We start from the raw sequence: 13767 nt of genomic DNA, 5'->3' as shown, positions 1-13767 counted from the left end.
TTGTAAAATACATACTGTTAAACAGTTATATTCACAGCCCCTTTTCCAAAAAAAATGCTCTGTTTTTATTGTCTAATTTTTAATGCCAATAACTCACTTGCTGCATAACATAGCTTAGTCTACCCTAGCCTAGCCTAGAACAGTAACAACAACAGAAACAAAACCATGTTATCTGTAGTCATGCACAGCTCTGACCTGATGCTGCTGCTGTTTACTTTAGCTCCTCTTGTACTTCAGTTGCCACATTGTGTAGTTAGCTGGCTTAAGAGATTGTAGCCAGTCAGCCTGCTGGCATTAGCTTTTAGCAGCTATTAAGGCCCTAGTGGTGCAGATAACAGCATTGATTCGTTCGTCAGTCACCTGGTGTTAGCCTTTAGCCGTTAGCTCCACATGCTCAGTTTACTCCAGTCAACCCTTTTGGAGAGCGTGCAGGTTACATTACATTAAATTACATCTCCTTAGGTTAAACTGCTAAAAATCTACATTTATATCTGTTGCATGTGCAAATAACAGGGTGACAAAAACACACAGGGGACACAGAGAGGTCCACAGTAATTTAGATGTTGTATTATTGTGGTCTTAATTCATTATATTAATTTATGGTGTTAATTATAATTTATTTTAACACATGTCAAACCAGAACAAAAAAAAAATGAAAAAATATAATTTATTGTTTTATACTATTGTACAAAATATACATATAATAGATTCATGCATTACAAAAATGACAAAAGCCACTATTTCACTGGACCCTGCTCAGACCTCCTGGTGTGTCTTACAGGCTATAACTGTGAATGTGTGAAAGTGATTGATTTGATTATTGATTTGAAGCTTAGTGCTCTTTGAACCCTTCAGAATATTTAATCCACCTTTTTTCACTTTTATTTATTTATTTATGTGTTTATTATTATTATTATTATTATTATTATATTTGTATTATTTTATTTCTACTTTCAGATAGTTTAGGCTCTTTTGGGCAAAATTGTACATCATTTGATGTGACTACTGCTTATGCAAAAATTGTGAAGGTTCTGCAGTCACAAAATATTCTGAAGCTCTAATGCAGACCCATTGTTGCAGTGGGAAGATTTTTACACAATGTAGAAAACATTTTCAGGCAAATTCTAAAATTCCAAAAAGACAACATGTCAGGCGAAAAGAAGATGCAATGTTGACGTAGGATATAATGGTTTGCTGGTTGTAAATACACAGACCAAGTTTGCTTTCTCGAAATCTAGTTGTTAATCTAGTTGTTTGTCATCAGAACAAAATACCTTGCAGGCACGTAACAGTATTAGACGTTATCCTAACGTAAAACATTTGTCATCTGACGTCATGACCAACATTTAACCTGAAATTATGGTCTATTGAAGTTGGTAGCCAGCTGGGTAGTAATGTATAGTATATATTGTAAACACAAACCTTCAGTTTGGCATGATCTGAAGTGAACAAACCAGAACAATGAATTTCATAAAACATCAGCTTGTTAGTAGATTATCAATGCAAATGACTGATACTGATACTAATCAGAATACCACCACGTACTGGCTATAGTACATGTGTGAGAGAGTAGGATGCTCTAGTCAATTAAAGGGGCAGTATGTAAATGTGAGAGTGTGTAAGTGCATTGCAAATGTTCACACAATTCAGTTTGAGTAAACGGAAATGATGAGTGCAAAGTCGAACCGAGCGGAGGAAAAGCGATGTAATTATGAGAAGTGGCTGTGATGTGATGATGGAGCTGATAGATAAAGAGAGAGAGAGAGAGAGAGAGAGAGAGAGAGTGCTCTGGAGTCCGCAGGGCCCTCTCCTGTTGCTATATCTCTCCTGCGACTGAAACGAGGGGTCATTAAAATGCATCACTGAAAGCCTGTCATGTCCCACAGAGACCTCAGAGGTTCAATTTGCTCGTACTGAGTGTTCTTAAATGCTAATTTGCTACCTCCTTTTCAAAGAGGGTGTGAGGACTCCAAACATGGCTGTGATCTTGAGGAATCTGCCATACAGGAGAAATGAACAGTGTTACAAATTAGGCCCTTGGTGATATTTCGTGTTTACGGCGACACGCTGTGATTCACATTTTAATTGATAAGCATGCGATTTCCGTCACTGTTGCTATGCCTCGTTGCGCAGAGATAATTAAGTGTATTCCACATGTGCAGAAAGTTGATACCAGTAAGTTTATCTGTGACAGTGATGGTATTTTGTAGAACTATTTCGTATTAAGTGGTATTTTATTAAGTTGTAGGTTTTTTTCAAAATTATAATTGATTTTTTGAAATTATTAACCTGAAATGTACTAATAAACCTTATCTTTAGGGTCAAATTGACCTCAGTAATTTAAAAATCTAGAAAATTATTATAAAGAAATGTGTTAACAGAGTTTTTTTCTATAGTTTTTGTTGAGCTATTAGTGGTTGTTGCATTATCATGGTGTTGTTAGAATAGGGCCTAAAGCAAGGGGAGAGATTTTTTGTTATAGTGATCTTAATATTTAATATCCATTACAAGCGTGTGTAAAATATTGATACTTCTTATATTTTATACATCTAAAACAAACTGGGGTCAAATTGACTAGTCAAAGAACACGAATGTGTACAGGACTTAAAATAATAGTATTATTATATTATTAAATTACTGTCAATTGACAGACAGTAGGAGGGTTAAAAGGTAGCTTGAAAGATTGATTAAAAGATTGATTTAGATATTTTCAACTCTGGAAAAATATGGAATTAAATTGGTTTAAGCTTGAATAAGACTTCAGTTATCTGTAGTGTATCAATTAAGTAGGGGGACCCTATTTTTCTTTTTTATATAATTTTATTTCTAATTTTTATTCCATTTTCTCCCCAATTTACACAGCCAATTACCCAACCCACTCATTAGGAATCCCTCTATCACTAATGATGCCCCAAAACCAGGAGGGTGAAGACTAGCACACGCCTCCTCTGATACATGTGAAGTCAGACTCCGCCTCTTTTTGAATTGCTGCTGATGCAGAATTGCCGAGTAGCATCACAGCGCACTCTAAGAAAAGCGCAGCGACTCAGTTCTGATACACCAGCTCACAGACGGCTTTGCTAATCGACATCACCCTTTGGAGTGATGAGGGGAAAGAGCGCCACCTACCCACCCAGAGAGAGCAAGGCCAATTGTGCTCTCTCTCTCAGGGCTCCGATGGTAGCAGATGACAAGCTACATGAACAGGATTCGAACCTGCAATCTTCTGATCATTTCCTGATAGTGGCAGTGTTGAGGTCAGATTGACTGAGGTCAAATTGACTAGTCAAAGAACGCCAGTGTGTGCAGGACTACTAAATATTTATTATATTATTAAAATAATGTCAATTGACAAAGACAATAGGAGGGTTAAAAGTAGGTAAAGACAGATGATTTGGATGTTTCCAGGTCCGGGGAAAAATGGAATTAAATGGGTTAAAGCTTAAATAAGACTTTGGTTATCTGTAGTGTATAAATATAGTAGGGGACTCTATTTTTCAATACAAGGTTAGGATGTTGTAGCTTAATGCTGAATGTTGGCTGAGGGGCTTTATACCCCTTTAGCCCAAGTCTGGTTTTAGGCATGGTGCTTTATGATAAGTTCCATTGGTTGTACTTCTCTATAATAACTATATATATAGCTATGTGTGTGCATTTGCACATCTGTGTGTCAGCAGTAGCTAAACGCATTCCTTAGAAGGAGTCTCTACATACATTTAGACATATACTGTTCGAGTTTTTTCCACATGTGCAGAAACATAGTAGCAGTAAGTTCAGCTGTGTGACGCTGGTGTCCTGTGGGTTATTATACCCTGTTAGACGTGCTGCTGCTGCCGCCGCTAAAGTGCAGGGTGTCCTGTGGAGCTGCGCAGCTGCAGCTCAGCTACACCTGTTTGTCCTCTGACCCGAGCCAATGAGGCAGCTAACGGGCTTTAGATGCTATCGCTGACCGCACTGTGGCAGGTCTGAGAGCTGAGAGCTCTAAAGCCCTGATCATTGTGTCAATCTCCTCCATCAGCGCTGGCGACAGAGCGTTGAAGCTCATCAAGAGCCTGACAATGCTCTTATCTCTACCTGTCAATTAAAGGGCCTATATCATGGTCGTGGACAACTAAATGCTTCTTTTTTGCTTTTCTGGACAGATAAAAAAAATAAAAATTGTTTAACCCCTTAAAATGCCTTGTCCCGTATACAGGCTACAGGTGTAGGTGATACAAAACCCTTTTTTTTCTGCATTAAAATAGTTTCTTTATATTGAAATCTGCTACAGGACACTTGGTGAAGCTGCCTGTTCATTTTCTCTCTACTTCACTTAATAATTTCAGATCAGTAACAGGAATCAACCCAAATTCTGCATGTTTGAAAATAGACATTAAAACTAGACAAACATAACGAAACTAAAGGTCTGGAGGACATCAACTGTTTGATTTTTATTCAGGAAAATATAGGTTTTAAAATTAAAGTTAGGAAAGATAAATGTTTTATGATTTTATTCATTATATTTTGATATTAGCAGATTTACTTACATTATTTATATATATATATATATATTTTCTATTAAAATTACAATTAGAATTTTAAATAACATTTATTATCAAACATGAAAGCTTTTTATGTAATGCTTGAATAGAAATCCTCAAGATTTAGTGGTGCTATACCAGGCAGACAACTGACAAAATCCTGACCTGTAAAAATGACAAAATACCTACAAAAGTACTGGCTTGTTTTTACATTGTATTTGTATAATTAAGTGAGACAGAGAGAGTGAGTGACAGATATAGTGAGAGTGTGATATGGACCTATTAGGATGCTCTCTCTCCTTGTGTTCAGTAGACCTATCAGTGTGCTCTGTGTGTTTTTGCTCAGTACACTTATCAGGGCTGCAACTAATGATTATGATTTGGTAGTCGACTAATCTGATGATTGTTTTTTTTTTCGATTAGTCGATTAGTCAGCGATTATTTCGGCCATGTCCTCCATCTCTAAAAACGATAGAAACAGCTTAACATGAGATTTAAAAGGCATTAAAATGTCTGGATGTTGTATAAACATGAAAAGTACTGATACTTAGTGAGTAAATATGTAATTTGATGTGTATGTGTTTTTTTTTTAGTCGTGTATGATACTCTTATTATTTTATTTTATTTATATTCAATTAATACATGAATAAATCTTTAATGTTTATTTATTTGCAGGAGTATATTCTTAAAAGTTTTGTCATTGCGTCTAGAAATAGGATATATTATTTTAGGTCCATATTGCCCATCCCTAAACTACAGTATAAAGTTACAGTATATTATGAACACAGTTTCTGCATGATGGTGATTGATGTATGATGCTCCTTATGTCTACATGTTTATAGACACCTCTTTTATTGTATTCATTCATCTAATTCAGTTGCATTCACTAGTGACACAGATACAAATTCAAACACACAAATGTTCAGAGAAAGAAATATTATAGAGTCTATTTTTTTCCTCTCAGTCTCTTCTTCTTCTATTTTTCTTGGCCCTTTCTTTGTCTCTCTCTCTCTTTCTCCCTCTCTGTTATTCTCTCACCTTTTTTGTCTCTCACTCATTCCTCTCTCACTCTCTTTCGCCCAAAGTCTAGGTCAATCTTTCTCACTCACTCTCTCTCTCTATTGCTCAATCTTTTCTCTCTCTTTTGCCCTTTCTTTGAGTAACTTTCCTTTCTTTGAGTAACTTTTTTCTCGTCACTCATTCTTTTTTTTACTCTATCTCTATCGAACTCTTTTTCTCCCACTCATTATCTTGTTCATTCCCCCTTCCTTTTCTCTGTCTCCCTTTCTCTATTCTCTCTTTCACTCGTCTCTTCTTCAACCATACCTATCCTCTTTTTCTCCTTCTCTCTGTCATTCACTCTCAGTCTCTCTAAATTATATATATTTTTTACCCATTCTTGTTTCCTCCTCACTCTTTCTCTGTCTCCTTCTCTTTCATTCATTGTCTTCTTCACCCATTCTCTTTATTACTCTCTCACAGTGAATTGTGAATTGTGAATTCTGGTAGCTGGTGCACGTGCCGTGCACAACCCCCGACACTACCAGCTTTTTCCTGTTCAGTCTTTTCACCATCATTATTCTGTTCTCTCTCGCTGCCCTCAGTGTCTGTGAGCATGTCACGCTTGGTTCGGTCACCTAGTTACCGGCCTCTGTTTGATCGTGCATTGCTGGGCGATGGTCTGATTGGCGGCCGGCTCCCTGGAGAGCGGGCGTGTGACTGTGCTAATCCAGCCGCACTCTCTCTCTGTGCTGCGGAGCTGTGCTGACGGCCAGCGCGTTATCACACAGCCCTCTTTCCCCGCCGCTCGCTAAATACCCAGCCCAGCGTGGCCCAATTCATCCTCTTTCACTGGCATTTGTTAAAGGCCAGAAGAGGCCTGGCCGGCCTGTAATTGGCTGCTGCCACCCCTCTGTGAGCGGCCCTCTGATCAGTCAGCGGCAGTACCCCAGAACCTGCCCTGAGAGAGAGAGAGAGAATGGAGGGATGGAGAGAAGAGGTGACTCATTGATTGTGGAAGCAGCTGTGTGATTTAGTTGGGGAGGGGATACTGTCCAAACCGTCAGCTTCAACCATCACCCCTCTACACCCCCCGACCCATCAGTCTCTTCCTCTCTCTTTCTCTGTATCTGAGTCACTCTTTTTTTTCTCTCTCTCTCTCTTGATACACTTCTTCATCCATTGTTATTCACTCTCTCACTCTCTTCTTGTCTTCTTCACTGATTCTTATTCTCGTCTCTACTTATCTGTCATGCTATCACCTGTTTTCTTCTTCGCCAATTCTTATTTCTCTTGCACTTTTTTCTCTTTTCTCCTTTTCTGCCCTCCCTCTCTCCCTCTGTCTCTCACATATTCCCTTCTTCGCTCATTCTTATTCTCTCTCTCTCTTACTGCTTCTTACGTATTCCCAACTTTGCCTATTCTTATTCTCTCTCTTTCAATATTTTTTTATCTTATTTTCTTCTTCGTCCATTTTTCTTGGCCCTCTCTTTTTCTCTCTCTTTCTCTCACCCTCTTTGTCTTTCGTTAATTCCTCTCTCATCCTCTTCCTCCCTCTCATTCTCTCTCTCTCGGTCACTCTCACTCTAGTGCTCAATCCTCTCTCATTCTCTTTTGGCCATTCTCTCTCTCTTTCTTTTCTCTTCATCAATTCTTTTTCCCATCTCTATAACACTCTGTCTCGTTCTCTTGCTCCTATCCCCCCTTTCTTTTCTCTTTCTCTGTTTTCTCATTCATCTCTTACTCAACCATATCCTCTTTTTATCCCTTTCTGTAATTTGCTCTCACTTTCTCTTACTTATAGTTTTCTTTACCCATTCTTGTTCCCTTTCTCAGTCTTTCTCTGTCTCCTTCTCTTTCCTTCACCCATTATTATTGCTTCTTTCCCTCTTTCTCTCTCTCTCTCTTTTTCATTCATTGTCTTCTTCATCCATTCTCTTTATTACTCTTTCTTTCTGTCCCTTTCTCTCTCTATATCATATCTTTCTATCTGTCTATCTGTCATTCTCTTGCCCTCATTTTCTTTTTCACCTATTCTCTTTCTTCATTTATCTTTTCTCTCTCTGTTTCTTTCTCACACACATTCAGTTCTGTCTTCTTTTTAAGTGTCTTCCCATCTATCTCTCTCCCTCTCTCTTACACACAATAATTCTCTTTCACCATTCCTTCACGCACCCTTTTTTTCTCTTTCTCTCTCTCTATCTCTCTCTCTCTCTGTGTTTTTGACTTTCTCATCTCCGCTCTCTCACTTGCTCAATCATTCCAGCTGACTCGTTCTCTCGTCTCTGTCTCTCTTGTGTGTGTCTGAAGGAGCTGTTGAGGGTACAGAGCTGATGGGACGCGATGTGTTCAGTGACCTGGCTAAGCCGTGTTTCACACCGGCATTATTTCCATCATCTCTGAGACGTGACTGTGTTCCACTGTTAGATCAGTGCTGTGTTCCTCGCGCACACGCGGTCCGACTGTGTCCAAACGGCTCTGATGAAATGTTTATGTCTCATCAGTCTACTGACCTGACCGCAATCGCAATCAGGGAAATGGAGACTTTGGCGGGAAGGAATGAAACATATCCTCCTCTACACCCCCCCCAACTGTGTCTGCGCTTCTTCTTACTCCTCCTTTCAACCTTCTGTCGTTCTCCAAGGTCGCTGGGCTCCGTTGCCTGGTGCTTTACGCTGCCAGGTTACAGCGGAGCTCCCTCAGCCTCCTGCTGCTTCAGACCCTGAGCACCAGCCAGAAAACATTCAACCTCCCGCCCTTCATTCCCTTCACTCTCTCTATCTGTCTCTTTATCCCTCTTTCCCTCACTCTCATTCTCTCTATCTGTCTCGCACCAACCCTCTTTTCTCTGTGCTTTCTCCTTATTTTTCTCCATCTCCTCCAGTTATCTGCCTAGCTCTGTCTCTGTCTATCACTTAATTCAGTTAAATACAAATCAATTAAATTGATTTACCCATTGTTTTATCTGCATTCAGTCCAGAACCTGTCCTTCATCACTAAGCGCATGGAAGTAAAATCAGTTCATTTCAGTTTAATCTGTCCATCTAGTTAAACTAGCCAGTTCTAAGGCTATGTTCACATTACCAGGCTGAAGCGAATCAAATAAATGTTTTTGCTCAATGTGGCTCAGATCTGATTTTTTTCATGTGTGTGATCGTGCCTAGTCCAACATGCCAAATTTGTTAAAATCAGATTTAAGTCACTTTCATATGTGGTCCTAATCCGATACGTATCCAATCCATAGACATGCGTCATAAATGTGTACCGTCAAATCATGTGCAATTCATGCATCTTTTTGCTTTTACCCACCAACGCATCTCTTGGTGCAGCTGTGCAGCTATAGCTGCAAAAAAAAAACAGCAAAAGCAAACCGCCTGACCTTTTTTTTACCTCCTCGACCTGAGCATGAAGTTCAGACCAGCTGTTTACTCTCCACTCCAGCAAAAGATGCTCCACATATGAGCTGCTAACTCATCCAGTTCCCTTTTGAAAGCTACGAGTCGTCTGTCAAATATGACGTTTTTTTGTTGTTGGTGAGGAAGGCGACGTTTATACACGCATCAATGTGCAGCATGTGAGGTGTTTCAGGGACAGATTTGTTCACATTACACTCAGATACAGCTCGCTTACATTTGTGAATGTGAACATTCAAGATAACCGCCAAATCTGATCTGAGCAAAACATTGAATTTGAGCATTGTGGCTTGTAATGTGAATTACATTCAGTTCGGTTCAATCTAATTATCTACTTATTCACTTCTATATTCTGGGTTGCAGTACATTTGGAGAAAACTCAGAATAATTTGGTGCAAGTGCAGAGTTCCGTTTAATTTAGGAATTTAATTAAGGAATTAATTTCAGTTCACTTTAATAAAGTTTAATTCAGTTCAGTCCAGTAAGATTTGTTGTCATAATGAGCACATATATAGTCACAGTATTTCCAGAGCATAAAAAAACACGACAACAGGAATGATCTATCTGTCAAAAACAGCAACTTCTACTGCTGCCCGTGTTCACAGCCAGAGTCTGTACTCTCAGCACATTTCTGTGTTTAAGATCAGTTTCTCACCCTCTCTCTAGCCTCTCGCTCTCGTTCTATCTGCCCATCTCTGTCTATTTCCTCCTCTCTCTCTATTTCAGTTTCTCTCTCTCTCTCCCACACCCTCTATTTCTGTCTGTAGCTCTCTTTATCAACACATGCAATCACAACTGTTTAACCCACATTGCAAACGATGTTTATTAACATGAAATTACTTTAAATAGCTCAGACTAATATAAGAAGCACTTTCTCCAGATTAAACATGAAATTTCACTTACAGTGACTGCAGTCTCAGAATAACTGCAATTATTTAAATATCAGTTGTTTCTTAAGCAAATAAAAACTTAACTAATCAAGAACTTCATCTGTATCAGTATCAGACTCTAGTGTGCTTGAGGTAAACCTTTCAATTTCCTGAGGTGAAGAACCAAGTTCAAGAACATGAGAAAACAAATCATCCATCCATCCATCCTCCTATGTCCTTTTCTTTCCCTCTAATATTACAATTGTTTTTCGCAGTTTTTCCAAAAAACAAAAACTGGTATTTGTAGCACATATTTGGGAATTACAGTAAAATAGCCTGTCTCTTGTTTTACTTTAGTTTACTTTAGCTAATTAGGCATAAATAGTCTGTATACTTAAGTACATATATGTATGTATGTCTTATAAAACCAACTAACCAACACACTGAACGTTCAATCATTCAGTACATTCAGTTTATTCCATATTCTAGTTATTCCAGTGTGCAGTTGTGGTGTAAAAAAGCTGTTTTTTTAGATGTGTGTTTAGATGATGTAGTCTTTCAAACTATCTCCTCTCTCTCTCCATTTTTCTCTAACTATCTCCCCTCTCTCTCTTTATCTCTCCCTCTCTCTCTTCCTTTCTCTCTTCTGCTCTCTTTCTATTTCTCTCTCTCCATCCTTCTGAACAACTGAACAGCAAGCTCTGAATTTCCAGCTTTATTTCTCTCTCTCTCTCTCTATTTCTCTCTCTGTCTATTTCTCTCTCTATATTTCTCTCTCTATAATTCTCTGTCTATCTCTCTCTCTCTCTCTCTCTCTCTCACACGCATGCACACGCACATACACACATATGTGCACGTGCACGCATGCACACAGGCACACACCCGTGCTGTCACAACCTAGCTAAGACATTTACAATCCAATTTATTATGCATTCTTTATTCCAGCACCCTGCGTTGATTTTATCTCACTTCAAACATACAAGTATATACTATTATTTTAATTGACACCACTAATGTACATTTCTTACATTCATTGTTTTATTTACATTTAAATAACCACTATGCGTCTAAAGAAAAAAACAGAATTTTGTTGTGATTAATCGGATAATTTTTTTAAATCGGTTGACACCACTAATTTTAAGATGATTCTCTTTTTATCTCTTGCTTACTCGCTGTCTCTCTTATTACTACTCTCTTTCTCTCTCTCTCTCTCTCTCTATTTCTCTCTCCATCCGTTTCTCCCTTGTTCTTTTTACTCTCATATTTTAAGACGATTCTCTTTTTATCTCTAGCTTACTTACTCTTGCTGTCTCGTCTCTTACTACTGCTCTCTCTCCCTCTCTCTCTCTTTTTCTCTCTCTTTCTTTTTCTCTCTCTCTCTTTTCTGTGTTTATATGTTTCGGTGTTTTGATGTTATGGCCTCGGGGGAGGTTTCTTTGTGTGTATTTGTGATCAGAGCTAAAGAAGAAAGAGAAGCGTTAGCAGGCTTGATAATGTCAATAACGCAGGCCATGCTTTCAACTTGTACATGTGGTGTGTGTGTATGGTGTGTGTGTGTGTGTGTGTATGGTGTGTGTGCATATGGTGTGTGTGTGTATTGTGTGTGTGTGTGTGTGTGTGTATGCCATGAATTTGGCAGGCCTGTCTCCAGATGGAGAGCGTGAACTGTTCCTGGAGAGCGGCCCTCACCCCTGCAGCATGGCTGATACCATCTCTAATAGGTGCTTATCTCCACGCTCATAAAAGAGCTCTTCAGATTCTCCAGAGCAGTTCACTGCACTCCTCCTCAACGGCTTCCTCCCCTTTATTTCATCCGTCGTGTTTTGTGTGTGTGTGTGTGTGTGTAATGACTGTGGTCACTGTGTGTTTAGTGGTTTATATTCAGGATGATGATGAGATGTGTACATACAGCAAATGCTTTCAATTTGTCTCATCAGTGAGGGATTAGGTTCTTTTAATGAGCTTCGTTTTTTGTGGGCTTACTTCCATATCTGCGGCAGGGCTGTGTGATTGTGTGATGTGACGATGTGTTCCTCGATATTGTGATGCATTATGTTATGATGCACTGTTCTGTGTACATTGTGTGGATTTTTAGTCCTTTTAGAAACAACAGATTTGGGTTAGTTATAGAGCACCTGTATAGCTAGTATATAGTTTCCACATGAAAAGTATGGTTTAACTAATTTCATGTGTCATTTACTAATTATATTTTTCCCTAGTTTTTAACTGGCTTTCTTGGCTTGAAACTTGTAAAAATGAACACACAGTGTCATTGATGTGAAGCACCACGAACTAACATTTAAGCGCAATGCCAAGGATTAGAATTGCAGTGGTTTATTTTGTGTTGTGTTTAAACTCTGACCACTAGATGACAGTGTTGTGCTCTACAAAATGTGTTCAAAATAATGTAGTATAATAATTAAAGATATTTTTATAATATGTAATATCTGTTGTTATATTTTGACATGCAATACAATAAAATAGCAGCAACTTCTTAAACTGCTATTCAAATACTCTTACATTTGTAGTAAACTGATTTTATGTTGTTTCATTAAGTGCTGCATTTTGTCCAGTAAAACAGGACTAATTACGCTCTTTGTGATGAAACCTACAGTTTCATGAAATCTATGATATACATATTTCCCAAGCATGAATGATATGCAGTATATCACCATAAAAAATTTATCAAAGTATGATAAAATATTGTCATGTCTAGGTCTATTCTATCAAATAAACTCACATTTAATCTATGTGATGGCGTGTTTTTATACTATGATTTTGGTTTTCCTTAAATTTGACTTCAGCAGCAAGAGGTCGCCGGTTCGAACCCCCGCTCATGCAGCTTTGCCATCAAGCTGCTGGCGCTCAGAGGGAGCAAAATTGGCCCTGCTCCCTCCGGGTGGGTAGATGGCGCTCTCTCCCCACATTACTCCTACGGTGATGTCCACAGCACAGTGCGTCTGTGAGCTGATGTATCAGAGCCGAGCCCCTGTGCTTTCCTCCAAGCGTGCTGGCTTCTCGGTAATGCTACATCAGCAGCAGCTCGAAAAGAAGCGGTGGCTGGGTTCACTAAAATATTGAATCGTAACTGTATTTTATCGTGATGCGTATCTTCTCACCAGGTTCCCTAGTAAAGTAGCAGATCCTCACTAATTTGCTAATGCTCATTATGTTCTTCCATTGTGTTGTACAACCCTGTATTGGTATTATGATAGTAAATCTGAAATGAAGTGAATTATTGTATTGTGTATGAGGATATAATCATGTATCAAGCTCTTTATGCTGTATTAATCTGCTCTACACACAGAGTTTCATTAGTGTTGCTCTAAAGGTTAATGAACAGGGATGTGTGTAATATTTTGACCCTTAATGAGGATATCCTCATTGGCACGCTCTCTGCTCTTTATCTGTCTTCTCCTTGGCACTCTCCTGGACCATGTGGTGGTCCGAATCATTTTTCTTCTGCTCTGACATGTGTTGGCAACCCTCCCTCTTTTTCTCCACCTCCCTTACTCACTCTACCTCTCTCTCTCTTTTTGCAGTAGGAAGACAGCGAGAGGGCGTGGACCTGTGAGCGAGCAGGCGGAAAGAAGAAGCGCAGCCAGTGTGGAAGAGAGAAGCTGAGAGGGAGGATAAGCAGGACTGGTGAGACAGAAGGACGAGGGATAGAGAGAAAGAGAGAGCGAGAAAGAGAGAGAGAGAGAGAGAAGGGAGGTGCCCGTCAGTGGGGGCTGCTGGTCTCAGGCTGTCCCCGTTTGTCCTGTTTGAGCTTGGAAGCAGGTGCAGGTTTGATGGGACAGTGAGCAATGCCTACCACACCACAACAGCAGGTGGGCAGCAGGGGGCGCCGCATGCCTTCCTCACTCCCTCTCCTCAGTGTCCTTTTCATCCAGCTGACCCTCACCTCTATGCCAGGCCATGCTGCCATCTACATTCCAGACAACTGTGAGTATGAGATTTTATCGC

At 39.3% G+C, this 13767-nt stretch overlaps 1 protein-coding gene across 4 annotated transcripts in view; it reads left to right on the top strand.

The window, feature by feature from the left end:
• Window positions 1-13767, top strand: part of l1cama (L1 cell adhesion molecule, paralog a) — a 125505-nt gene that overhangs the window by 53076 nt on the left and 58662 nt on the right. For all 4 annotated transcript variants that reach the window (XM_022676933.2, XM_022676935.2, XM_022676934.2 and 1 more), the window contains exon 2: window positions 13344-13746. In XM_022676933.2, the coding sequence (XP_022532654.2) occupies window positions 13608-13746 (139 nt within the window). In that variant the 5' untranslated portion in view covers window positions 13344-13607. The remainder of the gene's footprint in view (window positions 1-13343; window positions 13747-13767) is intronic.

Source organism: Astyanax mexicanus, chromosome 13 (genome assembly GCF_023375975.1).
Source record: "Astyanax mexicanus isolate ESR-SI-001 chromosome 13, AstMex3_surface, whole genome shotgun sequence".
Taxonomy (NCBI): domain Eukaryota; kingdom Metazoa; phylum Chordata; class Actinopteri; order Characiformes; family Acestrorhamphidae; genus Astyanax; species Astyanax mexicanus.
The sequence above is the reverse complement of the archived record's forward strand: the minus strand, read 5'-3'. Positions and strand labels throughout refer to the sequence as shown.